Genomic DNA, 25,145 nt, shown 5'->3' with positions numbered 1-25,145 from the left:
AAACTTTAGAGCTATATGTTTTCCATTTTTCTCACCGTTTGGTGTAAGAATTAGGTAAAGCCTAGTGTCAAAATGGTTTTTGGCAAAAAGTGAGGAATGTGGTGGAAATTAACCATTATCACTTAAGATACTGTCCGGAAAACACAGGTTTGTTTTTTCAAAAGTTCACATATCAGGAGACTATCTGTGAGAAAGATAAGCCCTTCTAATACTTTTTCTTATATCACAGACTAATAATGAGGTCATAGTTTCTATTTTTGATTTTACAGAGAGACCTCTTGCATTCCTCTTATTTTGTGTGTCATTTAAAGAAAGACAAGTTTCAGGAATTTGAAAACCCATTTCATCTTTAATCATGTGGCAAAAGATGATTAAACATTTTTAAAAAATTAATTCATTTACTTGTTTTTGGTGCGTTGGGTCTTCTTTGTTATGTGTGGGCTTTCTCTACTCTCCATTGCTGTGTGTGCACTTCTCATTGTGGTGGCTTCTCTTGTTGTGGAGCACGGGCTGTAGGTGTACGTGGGTTCAGTAGTTGTGGCTCGTGGGTTCTAGAGCACAGGCTCAGTAGTTGGGGCAAATGGGCTTAGTTGCTACGCAGCATGTGGGATCTTCCTGGACCAGGGATGGAACCTGTGTACCCTTCTTTGGCAGGCGAATTCTTAACCCCGCCCCACCAGGGGAGTCTCAAGATGGGAAGATACTTTGGTAGCCATAAATTGATGGCCGGGCAGTAGGGTCTGCGGTTGGTCTGATACATCGTAATTCTTCTTGAGAAAGTAAGATTGTTCCGTTTGGAATTATTTGCTTTTCTCTTTAAATGAAGCTGCATAATTGGTTGAATTTGACACAGCTTTATTACATTTTAGCATTAAACCCCTACCTAAACACTATTTTTGAGGCACAGACAAAAGACTAATTTGAGTAGCTGCTGTTTCCCTTGCACCATTTGTTTCTATTTCTCAAAAGCCTACTGTTTTAGGATTTGTTTGGATGCAAGGAACAGAAATCAGCTCCAAGTAGCTAAAGTAAAAGATTTGTTATAAGGCTGTAGGGAAATCTCACAGAACTTATTTGAAAAAGTACAGTTGGGCCTTACAGGAATTGGCAAGGTGTCAGAGAACCAGTATTCTCCATCTTGATCCCTCTAATTAGCTGTGACTGGTTAAGGAGATGGTAGTGGGGTGAGTATTTAAGGTATGAGTGTGTGTGTGTGTGGGGGGGGAGTAGTTTCCTTGTATGGAGAGCAAAAGAAAAACACCTCTAATTCATCTGAAAATAATTGCCTTTTTCCCACAGATACTCAGATATACCTTGGAGGGCCTCTAAAACTAAATAATTAATATCAAATGATGATCCTATTTTTTAGCTTAAAAATGCAAATATGGTATATATATATATATAAATATATATGAATGTTGACCAGTGTTTCCAAAAAAACGGGTTTTTTTTAGGTGTTAATTTTTTATTTTGTAATAATTTCAAACTTCCAGACAAGTTTCATGAATGGTATAAACTTGCCTTATATCCTTCACCCAGATCCCCTGATTTTTAACATTTTGTCACTACATACTGTTCTCTCTGTACGTATAAAAAAAAAATTCTGAACCATTTGAGAGTATATTGCATACATCATGCCCTCTTAGAGCCCTTAATACTTAAGTATGCATTTCCTAAGAACAAGCATCTTTTCTTAGGTAACCAGAGTGGTTAAATTCAGGAAATATAGCATGCGTGTAATACTTTTCTCTAGATTATTGTCCATATTCCATTTTCATCGGTTGTCCCAGTTATGCCCTTTATTAGTATATTTTTCTGGTACAGTAGCTAATCCAGGATCGTAGATTGCATTTAGTTCTTAGGTCTCTTTAGTTTCCTGTAGTCTGAAAGAGAGTTCCTCAGTCTTTTGTCATAACATTGGTAGGCTAGATATTTATTCAGTTCCTCTCAATTTGGGTTTGTCTAAGTTTTCTTCATAATTAAACTCAGATTTTACACTTTGGGCTGGAACACTAGATAAGTAATATGTGTTTTTCTCTCATCTGGAGGCACTTGATGTTTGCCCACTACCAGTATGTTCGTTTTGATTGCTTGGTAAAGGTATTGAGGAGTTTCTCCATTGTATAGTTACTGTTTCTCATTTTGCCATTATTAAGTAATTTGTGGGGAGATATTTTGAAATTGTGTAAATATCCTGTTCCTCATGAGACTTTCCTCTCTTAGATTTAGTGTCTATTGATGATTCTTACCTGAATAAGTTTTTACTATGGTAACTGCACATTTACCAAGGTTTTTAGCAGCGGTTTGTTTCTGGGTAATTGGTATTGTGGGAGTTTCTTTTTCCATTTTGGTTTTTCTGTAACGCATATAGGTTGCTTTTGTAATCACAACAAATAAATGAATTTTAAGGAAGAAAAGTGTAGATAATTTAGATAGTATCAATAGTATTCCTGCACGGTTTTCCACACAAATGGGATTTAAAATAGTTTCTTGAATCTAGCCTAATTTGAAATTCAGAACACAGAAATTAAGTACTTAGATTGTTAAAAAAATTTTTAAATGATGTAGTTCCAATTCCTCATTCAGTTTTTAGAATTATTGCTAAATGAGCCTTTAACAGTTGTTTAGGTTTATGATTTGTTACTAATGCTAGCAGTTTGATTTCTAACACAAGGCTAAAAATACATATTTTAATTGTGGTGCTATTTCCCTTCTTCCATTAAAAAAATTCTTTAAGTAATTTTTTTAAAGTTAAAATATTTTTTCCTGAAATCATTGAGACAGGTTCTTTTTTCCCATATACACAAGTCAATGCTTTTTAAAAAGGGGTTGGTAAGCTGGTAATACAGCAGAGCATCAAACATCTATAACCCTTAGGTCAAAGCAGTGTATGATTTTTGGAACCTTGTAATGAAAGAAATACATACTCATTGTAAAGAAGTTCAGAAGAACAAGAAAGGGACAAGAAACAAAACACATATTCAGACTTTAATTACATTGTGATGACACTTTTATCAATTTGGCATATTTCCTTTCATTGATAGCAAAATATTGGTAGTGAATTTGGATGATAATTTGAATTTTATACTGATTCAGGTCCTGGGTAACATATTGAATGAAAATTATTAATTTAATTTCTTGGGAAATTTTCAGAGGGACTGGTAGAAGAAAAGTGTTGTGAATACTTAGAGAATGGAGATTTTATTCTGTAAAACTTAAATTCCCTTCTGAGAAAAATTAAGATGATCATATTTGAGAATAGTGAGGATTAACAAGATGATACAGTGGATTTGTAGCATTCTACAGGTGCTTTGTTGACTTAAAGCTCATTTGAATCAACTGTATCCAACTGTATCTTAAGAGAAGGAAAGTTCAATTTGTAGCATTACCAAATCTTAGCCCGTTGTTTTAAAAAAGTATAGAGGGAAAGGTGCAAAAACAAGTCCCATGATGAATTAGAGGATTTTCTTTTAGGCCCAGACCCCCAATCTGGACATGTAAAGTAGCACCCTATTGACTAAAGTTAAGAAACTAGAGTTATAATTGACTTGTGAGATCTTTTGTTTAAATATTCTTATTGTGGCCCAGGGACCACATGTATCATTTACATGGAGTGCTTATTAAAATGAACATTCTTGGGCCCCATTCCAGACCTACATAATCACATCTGGAGGGGCCTTGAATTTGCATTTGAGTACTAGTCTCAGCTGATTTTTACACTATTTTAGCTCTTTTATATTACAGGTAGACTCAGCCCCAGGGAGGTTAAATAATTTTCCCAAGATCATATTAGATTATGGTTGATCAAGAATTAAAATTTAGATCCTGATGCTTGGTGCTTTATACTTTTCCATGCTGAAACCATGCTGACTCTTCTCTTGAGAAGCCAGGCATCTGGATTCTCTAAATGAGGAAATACTGGTCTTTGTGCAGTGTCATGTGCCAGACTCTATATTTTGTGCTTTTCTGTATCCCAATTCAAGATGATCTCTTGGTTTCTAGAAGAGTCTTGGATTGGAATTATAGCAGTACCAATTGGGATCAAGTTGTGGTGAGTCTTGAATGCCAGGATAAAAGAGTGGCTTTTATGGAAGAGCCACTGAAAAATTACCCTTGGGGAGTGATATATTAGGACATGCTTATTTACTCCTTAAAATTGTTAAGATTATGAAGGTAATTAATATATGCTTATTAAAAGAACTCAGTACTTCTTTAGAGGCAGTATTGCAGAGGGGTGAAGAGTAGAAACTCTCGAACCACGCTGCTTTAATTTGACTGCATTCAAACTAAGTTGTACTCCTATGTGACCTTGGGCAAGTTACTTACCTGTGCCTTAGGTTCTTGATCTGCAAAATGAACATAATAATAGAGCCTATCTTATAGAGTCTTTTTTATTAATTGGAATATAGTTGATATAGAGTTGTTTTGAAATTCTATGAGTTAATACGTATAAAATCTTGGTAAGCTCTATAAGTTGTTGCTGCTATAGTTGTTTCAGGAAAAAAGTGAGTCTCTGACTCCCATCCTTAGCTTCTCTCTTATGCTGAGGTGATGACTGTTTCTAATTTCTGTATTTTTCTTTTGGTGTTTTATGTAGATGCTGTAGAAGCTTCTTTAACCTTCATTTAACCAACCTTCAGGATTAATATTCCTTCTGTAAAAACTACGGATGCCCATTACATGTTGAATGATGTAAATAAACTACTCTGTGCTGCTGCCACTAGTTGAGTTGAATGTTCACAATAGTCATGTTTGTTCCCAAATTGGCTAATCCCATTGTACTTGTCTCGTGTTTATATTAGTTAGGTATTACATAAAACACAGATAAATGAATGTGAAGAGAGAGTTGTTTAAATGAAAACTAAGTTAAATGCTTTGGAAAACTTGATAAAGGCAAATTAATTGCTGAAGAAAATTGTCAAGTTAGGTATTGGTAAGGCAACTAAAAGATTATGGGGGGGTTTCCCTGGTGGCGCAGTGGTCGAGAGTCCGCCTGCCAATGCAGGGGACACCGGTTCGTGCCCCGGTCCGGGAAGATCCCACATGTCGCGAAGCGGCTGGGCCCGTGAGCCATGGCCGCTGAGCCTGCGCGTCCGGAGCCTGTGCTCCGCAACGGGAGAGGCCACAACAGTGAGAGGCCCGCGTACCGCAAAAAAAAAAAAAGATTATGGGGAAAAATAAGAAAAAATCTAGAAGGAAGTCTACATTCACACGGCTGCACAAGTGTCTAGGTGATTTCTTACCTTGGAATAATCTAAAACCAAAAACCATAGGTAATACATTATAGATATGGTTTCTACAAGAACGAGAACCCAGAATACGAATTAGGGGAGCCATATTCAAAAAATATTTCGGCTTGACACCAAAATATTGATGAATGATATTATAAATTAAAAATACAGTCTTTATAATAATATATATTTATATATAATTTTTTTGTGATTCTCCATGTTAAATGACTGACTTTGATGAACTCAAACTTCTAGTCCCTATTTTTTGTATATAAATCCTGATTTCAATGTTTAATCCAAAACAGGATGGATCTTAACTGCATTCTGTAACTTTCTTTTTTCATTTAGTATCTTGTAGATTTAAAAATGTTCTTTCAAAATTAGACTCAGGTTTGTCCAATGGGGTTTATATGACCCTACCTAGATGAAATGACAGATTTCATTTGTCTCTAGAATTTAACAGATACATTGATATGTTAAGATCCAATAGCCTTTGTTATCTTGTGAGATTTAAATTGTACTCTTCTTTAGGACCTTTCTAACTCTGATAGTATTATATATTAGATTCATTTAGTGGCAGATAGTTGAATGCCCTCTATGTGGAAGCATCATGGTAGCTACTAATTTTGGCTTGCTGATCTTGCACATATTTCCTAAGGGAAATAGCTGATGATTGTGTTGTCCAATATACCTGGGATCAGTTTGTTTCATTTTCAAATTTCAGCCTGTAATTGTTTGGTATGTTGTAACCTAGTTGCTCTATGTTAGTAGTAACTTTTTAGTTATACATTAATGTAGTAACTGCATGATTTTTTAATTTCGTGTTAAAACTGGAAGATTTTATGGATGTGGTGTGGTTGTGCCAAAACACGAAAGTTCTTTTGTTGTGTATTTACTTTGAGAGTATCTGAGAAGCTGTGATATTTATCATTTAAATTTAATCTAGAGTCATGGTGGAGATTTCGGAAGACATTCTGCTGGTATAGCCTAAACTATCACTTAGAAGAAGTTTCAGTTTTATGCTTCTTATAGATTGAAGTAAGTTGTTCATTATGGATTCGGGCAAAAGTATTTCTAATTCGGTCCCTGATTTCACACAGCAACTTCCTTCTTCATGTTCAAATGACTTTTATAAGAGTGGCTGGTCAGCTCAGTACATGTGGATTATTTTTCATTTAATCTCTTCACATAAAGGTCTTTACAATGAAGTTTGAAAGTGAAAGTGGGTGCAGCCTGTCTTATAGCAAATATACTGGCCACTATAGAACTCGTTGTATCTACCAACTTCATTCTTGACATTTTATTTTTTTCTTTATTGTAAAATTTCTCAGTGATTATATGCCTCTAAAAGCTTTTCTAATAGAGACTTAGATCTGTTAGTGCCATAATTCATTTTTGAGTAAGATGCATGGACTTTTTCTCTAAGTTTCAACTCTCTAGTAGTAATACACCAGTCCTCCATTTCTAGGTTTTGGTTTTTGTTTTCATATTAACATATGAAGAGGGGGAAGCTGATCTTTGAATACTGTAAGCCCTGGGATCAAAGGACTGGGAAAAATTCCATAAAAGTAAACGGTTTAAACATGGAAAGTATTTTTCCTTTTTTTATTCATTTTGGTCTCTTGCTGACTTTGTAGGTTGTTAGATACTTAGAAATTAAAGTACTCTTATTTTAGACTTAAGATCTGATAGTAAATTTTTAAATGTATTTATTTATTTATTATTTATTTATTTTTTGGCTGTGTTGTGTCTTTGTTGCTGCGCATGGACTTTCTCCAGTTGCGCCGAGTGGGGGCTACTCTTTGTTGCGGTGCGTGGGCTTCCCATTGCAGTGACTTCGCTTGTTGTGGAGCACGGGCTTCAGTAGTTGTGGCTCGCGGGCTCTAGAACGCAGGCTCAGTAGTTGTGGCACATTGGCTTAGTTACTCTGCAGCACGTGGGATCTTCCCGGACCAGGGCTTGAACCCATGTCCCCTTCATTGGCAGGTGGATTCTTAACCACTGCGCCACCAGGGAAGCCCAAAAGTAAATATTTTAAACAGATATATTCTTTAACCATTTGTTCTTTCACGTGTTCTTTCACCATTTGTATGTCCTTGGTAGCCAACGATATTTTGACTGGAATTGATTAAATTATCTTTGGATTGGAAAATATAAACTTCATAGCTTTAATTCTAAGAGGCACAACACTGACATCCATAAATGAGTATCTACAGTGTATTTACATATCTTATTTTCTCTGCACAGCAACTCTGCAGGTAGATCTTTTACCCATTTTTCTTGAGAAGCCTAGAGAGACTGAGGGTCACATAGCTAAAGAGTGACTGATCAAGAATTTTAATTCAAGTCATTTGAAAATCATCATAGCTTTCCACTGATCCTTAAAAAGGACTAGTTCTTGGCAAGGTAATGAGAATACACAAATTTCTAATCCAAGGCAGTTACTTAAGAAAACTATTCTAAGATACCCTTGATTATATTAGATTGTCATAGCTCATTTGAGGTGTCTTAAGGACAACTTAATTTTCTCCCATCCTGAGGGTTGTCTTTTTGCCTTGTTTATGGTTTCCTTTGCTGTGCAAAAGCTTTTAAGTTTCATTAGGTCCCATTTGTTTATTTTTGGTTTTGTTTTCATTACTCTAGAAGGAAGGGCAGCTTAATTTTGTTCACTGCTCATTCCCCAGCACTTAGAACAGTATCTAGGGAATAGTATATGCGCAATAAGTATGTTAAATGAATGAATTTGAATTCATTATATTTTGAAAGAATAGTTGCCATAGTCTGGGGGGAGAAATGCTTAACACTCAAGATTTCTTCCATTGTTTGGAGACAAAGTACTCAGAACTTGATAGTGATAAGCTGGAAGAGTTGTTGATTGTTGGAAATTATTCAGATGATGAAGATCGTGGTGTGGGCCACAGAAATTGAGGAAGAGTGAATCTGAAACACTGGGGAGGCACAGAAGACTGGGTGAGCAAATGTAATAGACTAGAGAAAAGAACGATTAAAAAGAGCACTGGGAGAAAAGGGTACTAATAAAAAATGGAATGGAAGAAGATGTGTGAAAAAGATTCAGTTTGATTTTTGTAGTGATGGCAGGTATTTGAATAGATATATATCTTGTAGATGGCTAGGAATAGGAAATCAGGAATTAATGGTTATATACAAGATTCGTGGAGACTAATAATGGGGAGGATTGAGCCTTAAAGGACAACCAGATTTTAGAGTAATAAGGGAGAAGGAAGCAATTAAAAAAAGGTTCCAAAAGGAAATCAGTCACTAACATTCTTTAATGGCAGATTTTTTTGTTTTGTTTTTAAGGTATGTTCACGTTCATCTAAAAGGAGAGGAGAGGATTAAATGTGTTAAAGAAAGTGTGGTTTAAGCGAGAATAACTTAGGTGGTATCTTAGCCACTATGTTCCAAGCTTTGAGAGCTAATATATAAATATTTCAGTTCTTGCTATAGAGTGAAGTAGATGATCTATTTGTGGAAGCTGTATATCTAACATTTGTTTTCAAAAAGTGTGTCAAAATATAAACCAGTGGTTAAAAAAATGTAACTAATATATTCTTTGGGAAGTTAAGAAGGGAAGAGATTAGTGTATAAGAGGCCTTATAGCTGTAACAGTCTTTTGAGTTAATTTAGTCAAATTTCTGTTTGCAGATAAGGAAACAGTGCTCAGGAGGTTGATCTGCTGGAGATCTCAAAGCTAGTTTTGTGGCAGAGATGTCAAAGTTGGGAAGTTGAGGCTTCAAGGAAGTGCTGGTACTTGAACAATCCTCGAAGGTTTAATAAGATTTTTATTTATAGAGTGGGATGGATATAAAAAGAGGAAAATGACTTTTGAAAACTTGAAGGAGAATGAACAAGGATATGCCAACAATCACAAAAAGACTGACATAATCAGTGGATTTATATATTGGGATATTAGTATGGAACAGGGTAACCTGATAATGCCAAGATTAGGAATCTGTTATTACTGTGAGCTATTATGCTTTTTTTTTTTTTTTTTTTTTTTTTGCAGTACGCGGGCCTCTCACTGTTGTGGCCTCTCCCTTTGCGGAGCACAGGCTCCGGACACGCAGGCTCAGCGGCCATGGCTCACAGGCCCAGCCACTCAGCGGCATGTGGGATCTTCCCGGACCGGGCCACGAACCCGTGTCCCCTGCTTTGTCAGGCGGACTCTCAACCACTGCGCCACCAGGGAAGCCTGCTATTATGCTTTTTTGAAGAGGGCAAAATTAGGAAACTAGTGGGCTTTGAAGTATATTCAGTGTTTCAGCAAGTGTTCTAAAATAGAGCACTGGAGCAAATGTCTTTCTTCTTTTTTTTTTTTTTAAGACATCCAGGCCACATCCCAGACGTACTTAATCAGAATCTCTAGGGTGAGACCTATGAATCTGTTATTTTCAGCCCCTAACCCCAGGTATATTAAAAGTGGCATTTTGTGGATCTATGTTTGAGAACCACTGGTTTAAAGGTCAAGTCAGAATAGGGCAAGAGACTACTTAGAAACTTATTCTGGTAGCCTAGGTCTGAGGTAAGAAAATGTAGACAGTAGGATCAGAAAGATTTGTTTAAATCCTATTAATTAATTAGATTTGATGCACATTGTTTTTCTATAGGGAAATGAGAGGATTCAAGGTTCAGACTAAAAGAAATGATTAAAATAGTGATAGAAGGAATACTTAGTTCATCCTGAAGAGTGAGGACATTATTTTGCTTGAGATTAGAATCAAGAATGAGAGAATAAAATTATTGCCAAGTTTGTTTCAGTCAAAAAGTATGCCCTTTCCTGGTGACATACTTATTTGAAGGCTAAAAAGGCAAGGATGAACCAGCTTGATTGTATAGGTTGAGTGACTAAAAGATAAATGCAGGATTTTTATTGTTGATTTTGTTTGATTTTTAACTACAATGTTTTAACACTACTTTTTGGAAGACTGTGTTTTTGTTTGTTTGTTTTTGTTTTTTGCTTTTGGACAAGAGAATTCACCAGTGCGATAAGGTTTTTATGTCACATGTTGAGTCAGTAAGTATTTTCTTTTAGCCAATGATTTTCAAACTATTCTCCAGGAATTCTTAGGTTTTTAATGGAACTTAACTGGTAGGTGGGAGGATGTTCAGGCAGGGACATTCCCTTGCCACCTTCTTTAACTGCAGACATAGCAAATAATGAAGTAAAAAAGCAAATAATGGGCCTACTGTGCCCATTAGCAAATATCATTAATCACTGGGGCCACCTCCCGTTTGTATCTGGCTGTAGCCTCCTTAACACAACATTTAAAGTTGACACTAGCAATCACTGGGAAAAGCATAGGAGATTAAAACGTTTTTTAAATCCTAGAATAAAAATAGATGATTAGATTTTTGTGTAAGATTTTATTTGTAGGAAAGTTTCTATCAATAGTCAAAGTTTGAAGGCCACAATTTTAATGTCACTTTTAAAAGTTTTAATTTTGAGGCAATTGTAAGAAATAGAGAGAAATTCTGTATCTTTTCCCTGGTTTCCCTCAGTGGTAACATCTTGCAAAACTGTAGCACAATATGACCACAATATTGACATTGATTCAGTTCACCCATTATGTTCAGATTTCCCCAGGTTTACTTGTGTGTGTGTTGTGTGTATATAGTTCTTTTCATTTTTATCATATGTAGGTTCGTATCTCCACCACCACAGTTAAGATACAGAACAGTTCCATCACCACAAGGATCCCTGGTGTTGCACTCTTACTACCACACTATTCTCTGTTTCTATAATTTGTCATTCAAGAATGTTAGATAAATGAAATTATACAGTATGTGTGACATTTTTGAGATTGGCTTTGTTTCACTCAGTACAGTTTCCTTGAGATTCATCCAAGGTGTTGCATGTATCTGTAGTTCATTCCTTTATAATGCTAAGTAGTGTTCCACTTAATGTTATTTTCTCACTTAGTTAGCTACCCCATAGAACATGCAGCTTCAGACTTTTCCTTTTAAATCTACAGAACATATTGTCTCTCATTTTCTTTTGTTAACTTCCCTGACTCTGTTTTCTTTTATTATCTCAGTTCCCAACTCTGTTAGGACTGTTGGGAGCACAGTTTAAAAATTGCTCATGTAGACAGCAATTTTGTTTGTTTTTTTTTAACTAAAGGAAGGTTTAGAACCCACTGAAGTTATGTGGTGTTATGCTTTACAGTACTCATTACTTTTGTACATAAAAGTAAGATTTTAAGGAATTGGGAAGGTGAAATTCTTAAATTTGAAGATTCTTTTTCTTCTGTGCTTGTGTATCAAGCAGTACATTCTACGACATATAGTCGTGGGCCACATGGCAAGTAGAAAGTGGGAATAGGTAACTGTTTAGAATGAAATCACTTTTGTTACTTACATAGTCGGGTATGAACAAAGACTGAACTCATTCTAAAAATAGTTTGTGTGTGTAGGAAACAGAAATTGTACATTTGCACCCGGAGACTAACCAGTTACCAATCACTGAATTGCTTCAAAGGCTGCATTTTATTAGATTTTACACCAGAGGTTAGTGACCTCCAACACTTTAGGGAATGATGAATACTGTTTTAAAATAATGACGTGGTACATTAAAAAACTGGTTAGTATTGAAATTAATTATTTTAATTCAAGGTTGTTTTGGGGTGGTAATGGAGGAGTGTACCAGTACTTTGACAGGTTGAAGAATTGGTGTTCAGCATAGCTTCCCCAAACCCTGTTAGAGTGGTACCCCATTATTTGATGCCAAACAGTTCAGAATATCATATTCACCATCAACATTTCTCATCATTATGGTACATTTGTTAAATTCTATGAATCAACATTGGCACATCATTATCAACCAAAATTTACACTAAGCCTCACTCTTTGTATTCTTTTTTTTTTAAGGTTGTACTTCTTGATACTTTATTTTGATTACAATATCAAATCTCTAGTGAGCTGAAGATAAGGTAAACTGGGTTGCAAGGTAAGCCAGTGTGAAGTAATGCCAAATACTGGCTGATTTGGGAAAATGCTTCATTCTTAACTGTATAGGGGTGGTTTAGTGCTTGTTGGGTAGTATCATGAGGGTTGGCATTGGCTTATTCTTTAAAGAATTTACTCTTACTAGAGCCAGTCTTGTTTTGACAAAAATTCTGTAAAAAGGATTTCAAGGGCCTGATGCCCTAGTTATTTTAACCATTACTTTGTTTTTATTTTAAGAAAATAATCGAAACAGTATGTTTAGAGTTTATAATAAAGAGGTTTGGCTGTTGGCCTATTTTTTTTTTTTTTTCCCTTCTTCTTTTTTTGGCCATACCACACAGCATGCGGAATCTTAGTTCCCCCACCTGGGATCAAAGCCGGGCCCCCTGCAGTGGAAGCGTGGAGTCTTAGTGGATGGACTGCCAGGGAAGTCCCTGGCTGTTGCCTTTTTAAGTGAAGCTACTTCTGTCACATTCTCTGATTTGCAGTCCAACACAGAAGCATCCTTTCTCCTTTACTGACAAGAATGGATTCTAGAATAGATCAGAAATTCTTAATAGTTTACTTGACTTTTACAAGTATAATAGCTGAGAATTGTTCTCCAATACTTTTTTTTTCTTTTCTGTTACAGTTTATTACGGAATATTCAATATAGTTCCCTGTGCTATACAGTAGGATCTTGTTGTTTATCTATTTTATATATAGTAGTTGGTGTCTGCTAATCCCAAACTCCTAATTTATTCCTCCCCAGCCCCCTTTCCCTTTGGTAACCATAAATTTGTTTTTTATGTCTGTGAGTCTGTTTCTGTTTTGTAAATAAGTTCATTTGTATCATGTTTTAGATTCCAGTGATGTCATAAGTGATACCATATGGTCCAATACTCATCTTTTTAAGGACTTTTCCTCAATATTTAATTCCCAGAAATGTTATCTGGTTATCATAGCTAATACTTAACTGAGTGGCACACAGATTCCTTGAAACAATTCAGAAGTATGTTTTATGATTATTCCTATTTACAGATGAGGAACTAAGGCTTCAAGAGAATAAGTAACCGTTATTAATAGGTGGCAGAGTGTTAGAACTGAAGCATTGCTATTTTGATATTGAATTTAGTACTAGTGGTTGGAATTGTACTAAAATATGATATGGTGAAACTGTGGAACTCTCGTGTAGAGCCAGAAACTGTGTGTTTTGAACATTGAATTTCATATATAGGTTTCCATTTTTCATGTAGGTCCATCAACATTAATCTTGACTACCAGAAGAAAGATTTTTTTAAATAGAGAGTTTATTTGCTATAAAAGATTATAGTGGGCTTCCCTGGTGGCGCAGTGGTTGAGAGTCCGCCTGCCGATGCAGGGGACACAGGTTCGTGCCCAGGTCTGGGAAGATCCCACATGCCGCGGAGCAGCTGGGCCCGTGAACCATGGCCGCTGAGCCTGCGCGTCCGGAGCCCGTGCTCCACAATGGGAGAGGCCACAACAGTGAGAGGCCCAAGTACCGAAAAAAAGAAAAAAAAAAAGATTATAGTGTAAGTTGAATTGGTGAAATTCTTTATCTCTAGGAATGAAATGGTTATCAAAGGGATACTCAAGTTAAAATTCAACTGGTTAGGGCTTCCCTGGTGGCGCAGTGGTTGAGAGTCCACCTGCCGATGCAGGGGACATGGATTCTTGCCCCGGTCCGGGAAGATCCGGAGCGGCTGGGCCCGTGAGCCATGGCCGCTGAGCCTGCGCGTCTGGAGCCTCTGCTCCCCAGCGGGAGAGGCCACAACAGTGACAGGCTCGCGTACCACAAAAAAAAAAAAAAAAAAAAATTCAACTGGTTAGATAGGTGGTCTTTGCTTAACAAATAGTTCTATATAAGGAATTGAGTATACTTATGTATACATTAGTAATCTCAAATTTGGAGCCTGGTTCCCTTAACTTTTGGGTTGCTTTCAATTCACTAGCAAGGCATCTGTTTGTTCCTGAAAAATGATAGGGAATTTAAATATTTTTATCCTTTGAGTATGTGCTTTGCACTGTCCCTGAAATATTTTAAATGCAAATTTTAGACTTTGAGCCCATGCATCTTTACTTACTTTGTAGTGTTTTAATGCATTGCTGTGGAATGCATGTAGGTTTATTAAGTAGATTAGGTTTCGGGGAGGAGCAAAGTAGGTTTTGTTACTGTTGTTTCATTTAGTGTGCCAGAGTGAATGCAGTCCATATGTTCTGCAGTGAAACAGTTATGTAGTTATTTAATTTGTCCTCTTTTTGAGAGAGGCAGTTGTCAGTTTTTCCCCCTTAACTGTAAATTCTGGATTTTATTTTATTTATTTTACCAACCATCTGGCAAATTTTAATTTCAGGGAAACTACTGTGTAGGTTCTGGAATCAGACTGTTAGGGTTCAAAACTTGATTCTTCTATTTATTAGCTATGGGACTTTGGAAAAGTTTAACTTCTCTGCCTTATCTGTAAAATGGGGTAATAAATGTACCTATGCCATAGGCTCATTGTGAGGATTAAACATTGTAAGCAGTATTTATCATCATTATTATTATAACCTCTATTTGGGGACGTTTGAGTATCAGGTAAGTGCTTATAGAGCACTGGCTAATACTAACATTAACCCAGTTAGAGAAATACATAGTTCATTCTATTATTCTTTTTAGAATCTGATATTTATCTGTCATTTTGATTATCAGGACTAATCTGTTAATGTACTTGTGATTGTAAAATTTAAACTGTAAGATCATCAGCCTAACCTGCCTCCATTTATAGTTGAAACCCAGAATAGTGAAATGAGTTGACCAAAGTTTCATAGGTAGTAACTTGGTAATAGATTTTGATAACTAGTATCCTTTTTTGTTATACCTTAGTCAACAGCTATAAGTAAAATTAAAATTATAAATGATTAATGAGGGCAGTTTAATTTCTGATTTATAAGAAAATCTCAGTTATGTGGTACCTCACAACTTCTTTCAAGTTTCTTTGTTTCATTTCTATTAGTAATTCAGCCCCAGATTCACCTGCTTATTCTCTTGTTATATGTCCAAAATGTAAACATGGATTTAATATTAAATATTTATTGAGCTCTTTGTAAGGTGTTTATTAAGGATTGAAAGGTAATAATAAATGACCCTTTCCTCAAAGAGATTATGTTAAATTGGGTTGGGCCCTTTATTTGTAATTTTAGAAAAAAAATTTTCCTCATATTTTCATCTTTTTTGCCTTTTGGGTATCATATTTATCTTTTCAGTGGTATTTTTTTGTTTTTTGAACTTCTTAATGTGGTCTTAAAAGCAGCCTCAGTTTTCCAGTTCTTCTGATAAACTGTTTTCTAATTTAATTGCTTTTCCTTCTTGCCTTTTATTTCATTTTTCCTACTCTAGGGTTTTGTTTGGTTTTGTTTTGGTATCAATGCCTCTGCTAAATCTGTGGGGTTGTTTTGTTTGTTTGTTTTCTTTTTTGTTTGTTTTGTATTTTTTGTTTTTTTGTGTGTTTTTTTGGCCGTGCCACGAGGCTTGTGGGATCTTAGTTCCCTGACTAGGGATTGAACCCACACCTCAGCAGTGAAAGTGTGGAGTCCTAATCACTGAACCACCAGGGAATTCCCCTAAATTTGTTTTTAATATCGTTTTTTCCCAGTTTCTTTCCAGTTTGATTTGGTATTTAGCATTGTTTCCTTTACTTGTGTTTACATTCATTTGTATAAAAGAGTGAAGAATAAATTTATTTTTTTAAGAATCAGCTGCTGTCTTTATTTGAGTCCCTTTGACTTTAGGTTCCACGTTAGACAGAAGTATCAATACCTATAATTTTATGCCATTTATAAACAGCTCAATACTCCTGTGTTCACTTGGTTTCTAGGTCTGTTCTGGATAGCAGGTTTTGTGAAGACATTTATTCTTTCTTGGACCTCAGATTTACCAGACATCTCATGGTATTTCCTTTTATATTATTTCTTTAATGGCTGCCATTTATTCTCAATGTATTTTGTATATATTTTACTTGCCAGTTGTATAACCAGTTTTTTGTTCACATGTAAGATATGAGAGCTTTGTGGTAGTTGTTTGTATTGTGTTGAATTGTTTTTCTCTAGTTATGCCTATGTTATAAGCTCACATCTTTTCTGTTTACTACATTGTCTTTCCCTTTCTTTTTTTCTTATTTTTAAAGACCCTAATAAATTTATGCTTTAAGTATCAGCTGGATTTTTAAACAGTGTGAGTTTTCTGGCTATGGAGTTTTTGATATTAATGAATATAGTGAAATATTTGCCACTTTATGGTCTCAATAGATATGACCTCTTGCCTTCTTACCTCTTGTGAGTAAATTTGTGAGATCATCTTGTTTGCTGAATCAAACTCAGAGTCTGTGGTTCTGTTACAGATGTGATGATGAGTTGTTATCCTGGGGATGAGCTTCTGTGATTCTAGATGAGAGATGCATTTCTGGAAAAGGTGTCATGTGGTTGTTTTTATAGCGCGTAATTGTATAGGTTGACAACTCATTTGGTTAATGAGGCCAGAACTGCAGTTTCATCCTGGGTGCTCTAATTCATTCACCAGTTCTTTGTAGAGTGCCTTTTATGTTCTACGCACTGTGCAGGATTTGAGAGACAGGCAGTAATCACAAAAATATAAGGCATTGTCTGAAATAAGCTTATGGCAAGCTCTTCACTGCTATTTAAAAACAGCTGAAATATAGTGTTTATTGAGGACTGTATATTTATATAAAGATGGGGACACTATTAAATACGTATTCAAATAAATTGTTTTAGGTTGGAAATATTACTCAGTTACCTAAAAGAATACATAATCATTTGACTTCTGCTTTCTAGTTTCTGCCTCTGGTTTTAAGAAAAAACATACAACTAAATATTTAACAACATATACCTAAAATATAAGATTTCCTATGAGTCTAATGTTAAGATAAGCTGAGCTGAAGAAAACTTCTACCAACTAGATGGTACCAACAGGAGGAGAATTTTTTTTTAAATTTTAATTATCTGTTCTTAGGTCCAAGTTTTCAGTATTTTAAAGAAATACAGAATAATATAACATTTGATTTATATGTTGCTTGCATGTTGTCACTTAGAATCTAATTTCATAATTTTATAGCTTTGTGCAGGTTAATAAATATAGCTTTTTGTAGTAAAAAAAAAAGTATAGTAAAAATATACTTTTTTTAGTAATTCTAAAACAGTCGCAGGTGCAGAAAAGGAGGTAGGGCAGTTTTTCCTTTTTCTTACCCTGCTTTAATTGTTTTTAGAGAATGATTTTTTTTTTAAGAGGATGATTTTAATTTGGTGAAAACTGTAAAATCGTAGCAAATAGAGAACTATAATTACATACTTTATTTTCAAAAACTATTAGAAGATTCTCTTTAAATGAGAGCTAAAGAGTTTTTTTATCCACACAGTTTTTTGGTTATGAAATAAGAGCAACTCTTCTTATGTGACTACCGCTTATTGATTGCTAAATATGCATAATGCAGTGTATGAAATGCTTTACAGTCATTATTTCATTTTCTTCACAGAAATCGTAGGCGGATATATATCCATTTTATAAACAAGGAACCTGAGGCTTAGAGTGGTTAAATAACTTACTAGCTCACACATCTGCTGTTAGAGAGTTAGAGATAGGCTCCAATGCTCATGTTTTTCACTTTTAAGTGCAATTGCCTGTTATTGTATATTTTTGTTATAACTTGAAATCTAGTAGCTCTCCCCCAGTTATTCATGGTTTAAAAGTAAAGGCTCGTTTTCTTGGAGAATTCAAACCACTGTTACCTCGTTATTTCCATATTTTGGTATTTTTTTCCCATAAGATATGAGCTCGCAGTCTGCATCATCTGTGAAATAGGAATTAACCTGAGTAGATATTCTCAAGCTTACTTGTAAAAATTAAAAGTAAATACAAGAATTGCTATTTGAAGAAACACTTCTCTTCAGTATTTCAGGTATAACCTGAGAGGGACAGTGTTGACTGTTTCTCTTGTTTATATGGTTATCTCTATCTGCTTTGTTCCGAGTTGTACTGTATCATTGCTGAAAATATTTCGAGTAGATATTTCACATATAGTACATATAGCAGGTGTTAAACAGTGAATTTAGATTAGAAGAATTGATATGGAAGCTGAATATGTTTTTGTTACTATGGTAAGTTTGTTTAAAAATAAGTATTCAAGTATATGACAAGAATATTTAAAAATATTCAAGTATATTTCTCTTCTAATTGTCTGTGCTAGGCATCATTAACTCATGGGAGAAAACTGGAGAAATAAACTCCCTCCATATACATGTATTTATGTAGTATGGAAAATGACAACCAGTATAAAACAATTGACTTTATTACAAATAAAATAGATTTTTAAAAAAATATATAAACAATAGAGTAGAATTGGTTCAAATTCTGGTTTTATCTCTTAAACTGAGCAACTTTGGTTATGTTATTTAACCTTAGTTGCTTTTGAATTCCTCGGTGATAAAATGGAGATCCCTATCTCAGAGTTGTGAGGATTAAATAGACCATCCATGTAAAAGCTTAGTCCACAGTAAGTCTCAATATTTGTTAGTTTATTGTTAAAGCATTTACTGAACCAAGAAGACTTAATTTTGGATAGTGCTGTAAGAAATTCTGTTTTATCTTTCAAAATGAATATTTGTTGGTTCCTCACTAAGCAGTATGCCTTAGTAATCATTCTTTTGGCATCCTAAATTCATTCCCTAAGGAAGATTATGATTCAGAAACTTTTCTTTTGATCATAATCTCATAACTTAATTCCAGAAAAATAAAATAGAGACCCCTTGAGCAAATTCCAATTGGTATTGATATTTCAATAAAGAATGCTTTCTTCATGTATTTTACTTACCTTTGTTATAGGTTGACTGTTGCTGGGAATATGAAGATGATTCTTAACTTTTGGTTCCCTTTTCTTTTAAATAGGGTTTGTGGATGCACTTAGATGTTTGCAATGAGCACTGTGGCTGGCATGCCCCAGTGTTTTGGATACCAATGCATAGGACTCCATAGTAATCGAATTTACCAGAGGCGAACGTCATGAGCATAGTGATCCCATTGGGGGTTGATACAGCAGAAACGTCATACTTGGAAATGGCTGCAGGCTCAGAGTAAGTATTTAAATTAAAGGTATTTTGGATAGGGAAGGGCAAAATATTTCATGTAATTATTTTAGCACAACCAAGCAGTGCTTGATTTGCATTTATATTTTTTCTCATTTTAGACTCTTGGCTAAAATAAAATGTCAGAAGTTTAAAGGCAAAAATTCCTTTAACTAAAATTACTTTGTAAATAACTTTTGAGCCAAAATGCTCTATCTTTTTCGGATTTTTTTTGTCTTTTCCATTTGCTAATTGTTGACATCAAGAGTCAAGGTAGCAGGTTATTGTTTTTTTAAATTGTAAGACCTTTCATGTTTATATTGGAAAATTAATTTGGTTTTAAATTTGAATCTTTAAAAAATTGTAATATCCATTTAAACACAGTAATTACTTCATTTTTTTAAAAGTTGAGTTGAAAAATAAAATTCAGGCCATTTTTTAAATAAGAAAAAGGGAGTATTTCCTTCTAGATGTGTACTTTGCCACTTTTTGCTTTTATGGGAGCCATTTCTGAGGGATTCAGTGAAAGGTTCTTCCTCGCCTCTAACTCTTTGGTCTTGGCAGTTGTGTGGATAGATTTCATTTTATTTTGATCTTGAAAGACCACTACATTAGCACTAAGTTATTGCTGTGAAAATTGATTGTTTTTGGAAATTGCAAGGGGTTCATGTGACAGTGTTGGAATCTAAAGGATGGAAAGATGCATACGTTTGCTCTCGGATTCAATATGTAGTTGTATTGTGCTAAATGGGACGCTCATTGACCAGAAAGCTGAATTCAAGTTAAAAAAAATAAAAACAAATTTATTTATTTTTGAGCTCCTAAAACTGATATGTAGAGAGGACAAAAATTGCAGTTAATATTCTCCTTTTGCTGGCATTTCAAATGGTCTAGAAGTGTTTTCACCACTCCTGCTTCTGCCATTGAGAAAGACTCAGGGATGCTCTCTAGTATTCCTATAATATGCTACATAGTCCATTTAATTATATGATTATTAAAATACAGTTTTTAAAAGCCATTTTTTACACTATGCGTTAAGTTATTTTTGTTGTAAAGTAATAGATTCCCAAACATGGCACTCTTATGACAGTTGATTGACATTCATTCTGCCCAGGTAGTGACACTACTCAGGAAGGAAAGAACCTGGAAGCAGGGCTTGACAGGCAAGAGGTTCCCAGGCTAAAGTACTAGTTTTTCTTAATGTATAGCATCTGATAGATGCAAATCTATATCTGATGATAGTTATAGGCATTTATTGGTAATAATCAAAGATTCTTTGCTTCCTAAAAATATTCACCTTGACAGTCTTTTTTTAAATTGGCCTCTTAAGCACTGAATACAAGATATAGTTTATGAAATATTATTTATATACCTGATAGGAATTAGTCCAGTATACAATGTGAGATATGCCTTTGCCTTGTTTGCATGTTTAGTATGTGTACTGTAAGGCAATTCACAAACAGAATGAAAGCTGCATATTAATTATACAGTTAAAAGAGAATGAATAATATATTGAAAGAGGGCAGTGTAGGGGATTGCTTTCTGCCTATGTTCTTTATTAAATGCATTTATAGAGCATGTATGGAAAAAGTATGATTTACATTGTGGGGCCAAATCTTTCGTAATACAAATGTGGCCATTTTTATTGTGAGAAAATGATCAATTTGTAGGTAATTACAGAATGACTTTTTTTTTTTTTTTTTTTGCGGTACGCGGGCCTCTCACTGTTGTGGCCTCTCCTGTTGCGGAGCACAGGCTCCGGACGCGCGGGCTTAGCGGCCCTGGCTCACGGGCCCAGCCGCTCAGCGGCATGTGGGATCTTCCCAGACCGGGGCACGAACCCGTGTCCCCTGCATCGGCAGGCGGACTCTCCACCACTGCGCCACCAGGGAAGCCCCAGAATGACTATTTTTTAAAGAACATTTCTGTTTTAGGAAATTAGTTTTTTTCTATTCCACATACAAGTATATGTCCTTTGGGCATAGTATCCTCTACTCAGTGGACACAGAAAGGATAGCTGGTACCAGTTTCTGTTATGCGACAACTATCAGAATTTTTGTGTTTTAATTTTCAAACTTAAAAACTTTTCTCTCTATCTATATATAAATATATAAAGCCTGGAAGCTTAAAAAGATCCTTAAATCATATCACCCTACCACCCATTCCCACAGATAAAGCTTTTGGAACTGTTTTCGTAAGAAATGTTGATGTAATTAACAAGTTGCTTCCTTTTTATTTCAAATACATAATCAGAAGATACTATAGTTGGTTGATGCAGGATCCTGTGAAGCTATATAATTATTTCAAAATGTTTTTTAAAAAGAGAGAGAATTACATTTTATTACACTCATGTGGCTATATAATGTTATTAATTATGTTATATTTTTTTAAATATTGTACTGCTAAATTATAATATATCACTAATAAACTAATATAAAGTTTAGGAGGTACTTGATGATTGCTAATTGAGTGAATTAGTGTACTAGACCAAATTTATACTCACTTCTAAGGCTGTAAAGGGGAATTTATTTGATCACTTAATGTTCATCAAGTCTGAGTTCATCTAGATAGAGTTCATGCTATCTGTAGCATTTTATAGATAGGAAATTGAAGGTCTGGTTCAAGATCTATGAAGAATGGGTTTGCTAAGCTCTAGTCTGGTATTTTCATACTCAGTAACGTTTGCTCTTGGGTTATTGTGTCTCTAAAGTAAGACTCTTCGAGTCCAGCTTCTTTGTTACATATTTCTTTTCCTCTCATTACTAAGTTTTAAAAAATCTTGGGTTTGTTTTACCTTTCCTGCAGAGTTAGGGATCTTGTATTTTGCTTTTTTCTGTTCCTGCCAAGAGTTGGTTTTACACATCCAGTGCCTCTCAGTTCAAACTAGCCGCATTTCAGATGTTCAGTAGCACATGTCTAGAGGCTGCTGTATTGGATAGAGAAGTTCTAGACCAAATAACAAAATATAGGCTCTCAGAAGAGAAAAGAACAATGAAGCCTAGGCTAGTTACAAAAATTCTAACTGAGATCATAATGATCTGTTTCTTTCTGAATAAGAAAAGTAAGGATGTAAGTATGAGGTGTAGATATTATTTTTAAATTATAGGTGAGGAAACTGAAGTCACAGAGCAGTTAAGTGGCAGAGGCAGAACTTACTGATGTGTTGATTTTAGGCTTATTTCTATTATAGCTCCTTTTCTAATACTGTTACAAAAAGTGATTTATATAACAACTGATTTATTTTGATATATGGTTCATGTAAGTAGTAGCTTTAGTTTTAGGAGTAATAAATTCAGTATAATATATGACTGCATGTAACAAAGGTATTCTCATCAGGTCTCTGCTCAAAGATAAGAAATATGAAAGAAAACCTAGACTCCATTACCACTAGATAGATAGGAAAGTGAGCCAGAGTTCGGCCATTTATTAGAATTGTGTGTTTTTTATCCTAATTGGTAGAAATTGACCTATTCTGTTGCTTCTTACCTATTTTACGTCTGATATTCCATCTGAATTACTAAATTGGTTAAAGAAGCGAAGATGAGAAACCCTTCTGGAGCTGGGAAGTGGGAAGAGGTATAAATGGGGAGTGTTAAATGTATTCTTGCCTAGCCTTTTTAAAAAAGAAGAGCCAAATTACTTTTTCCTCTCAGAGACTGGGAACATGATTGCTAACATTGTATTCCTTTTAACATTATTATTACTACCAAATGTTCCGTTAGAAGTCTTTATAATGAGCTTTTATATAATTATGTGTATTTTTGGATGAGGTAGACAAATTAGTAAATGTGACATATCTAAGTTATAGGTGAATTATTTTGAAGGAGGGCTTTTAGTACTATGCCTGGCAATACAGTAAATGCCTCTTTGTTGACTTGAGAGTACTAAAGAGAGATATCTGGGTTTTCAGTTTTGTTTTGCCACTAACATAATTATGGTAGACTTACTTATGGTAGACTTAAGCCACTTAATTATGGTAGGCTTTTGTGTCTTCATTTGAAAAACAGGATTTGGATTGAAGTATTAATGTGACTCTTTTTGACTCCAAATTTCTGAGATTCAGTACATTTTTACTATCTATATTTTGCTTATAGTATTTGATACTAGTTATTTCAGTGTCACTAGAGCCACCTGCTGACAGAATTGATTAATTTGTTGAAGTGTTTGGTTGCTTTTAGTCTGAATTTCTGTAATTGAAGATACTAAAATGTTTTGTGTATAATGAAATGTTTTCAATAGCTTTTTACGTGTTCATGTTCCACTAGTACTTAACATTTCTGCTTATGATTTCTTTACACTTAATCTACTATCAAGAAGCTAATACTTTCTGCTGCTCTTAAAGTGTTGATTTGCTTATCCTAATTTGGAAGTGCTTTCATTTAAATGTGATTTTGTTTTAATATTCAAAAGCCTATTTTAAAGTACTGTCTTAGCATCGTTTAGAACGGTTCTTAGAATGACGTTGAATTTCTCATTTGCTTTATACGTAATAATAAGCACATTTTTTCTCTAATTTTTTTCCCCACTTGTGATACTGATTACAGAGCTCACTGCGTTCATAGAGTTGTCTGTAGTGTAGTGTGTAATACCTCTTCATAACCCCAGCAAAAAGTTGGGCAGGTATTATTCCCATTTTGCAAAAGAAATGCAGCTCAAGGAGATAACAGACTTAATTAACTAAGGCCATAGTTAATAAAAAAGGCCATAGTTAATAAAAAATAAGAGAGTTAAACCAAAGGCTGCTTGGCTCCAGATCCATTTTGCCACATAGATCCAAAGAGCTAAGTTTTCTTAACAGATGAGTTAAATGAAGTAAAATGCCACATGTGATAAACTGAGGGCAATTGTCACACCAAACCTCTCCATTTAAAAACATTTCTTGTATACTATTGTAGTTTGTGTAATTTTAATGTATCTTTAAAAAGTAATAAGTTATAACAAGAACGATAGACATGTTTTGATCACAGATCTGAAGGAGCATACTTGAGAACTCATGGAGATCTTTCACATTCATTACTGTAACAATTAGGGAGCTAGTCTATCCGTGTGCAGTTACTGATACCCAAGTGTCCATTATTGAATGTTTTAAACATTAAAAGGAAAATTAGAGGTTTCACCTAAAACAGTGGTATAAGCGTCTCATTAAAATCCAACTATATTTTGTAGGTTTATACAGGGAAGAAATTAAATTTTTGATGAGGAAGAAGGAAGTCATAAAAGTCCAATTTCAGGAGGAATCAGAGCTTATTTATTTATTTTTTTATTCATTTATTGATTTATTTATTTATTTTTGTCTGCATGGGGTCTTCGTTGCTGCACATGGGCTTTCTCTAGTTGCAGCTGGCGGGCGCCACTCCTCGCTGCGGTACACAGGCCTCTCACTGCGGTGGCTTCTCTCGTTGCGGAGCCCGGGCTCTAGGCATGCAGGCTTCAGTAGTTGTGGCTCGTGGGCTCTAGAGCACAGGCTCAGTAGTTGTGGTGCATGAACCCAGCCGCTCCGTGGCATGCGGGATCCCCCCGGACCAGGGCCCGAACCCATGTGCCCTGCATTGGCAGGTGGATTCCCAACCACTGCACCACCAGGGAAGTCCCCCAGAGCTTATTTTGATCAATCGTTCTAACCTGTTCTTTTTCTGTAAATGCCTCTCTTAATGATTGGCTTTTCTCTCTTTTTACATCTTCAGTTCACCTGACTACTTAAACGTCTGCACTAAAATGTATAATGAATGATGATTTTTGATGGCTTTTTAAAGAATAAGGATATTTTGATATAAACAAGGTTTTAAATTTGTAAAGTGCTTCCAGGAAATGTGGCAACATCAGTTAGATTACTGT

General features: G+C 35.0%; 1 protein-coding gene across 1 annotated transcript in view; it reads left to right on the top strand.

The window, feature by feature from the left end:
* Positions 1–1,224: 1,224 nt before the first annotated feature.
* Positions 1,225–25,145, top strand: part of KMT2E (lysine methyltransferase 2E (inactive)) — a 92,487-nt gene continuing 68,566 nt past the window's right edge. Inside the window, 3 exon segments of the mRNA XM_079932064.1 lie at positions 1,225–13,742; positions 16,055–16,127; positions 19,135–19,319. Of these exon segments, the coding sequence (XP_079788190.1) occupies positions 19,249–19,319 (71 nt within the window). The 5' untranslated portion in view covers positions 1,225–13,742; positions 16,055–16,127; positions 19,135–19,248.

The sequence above is a fragment of the Stenella coeruleoalba genome, assembly GCF_951394435.1.
Source record: "Stenella coeruleoalba genome assembly, chromosome: 9".
Lineage (NCBI taxonomy): Eukaryota > Metazoa > Chordata > Mammalia > Artiodactyla > Delphinidae > Stenella > Stenella coeruleoalba.
This window is presented reverse-complemented; position numbering and strand designations above follow the sequence as displayed.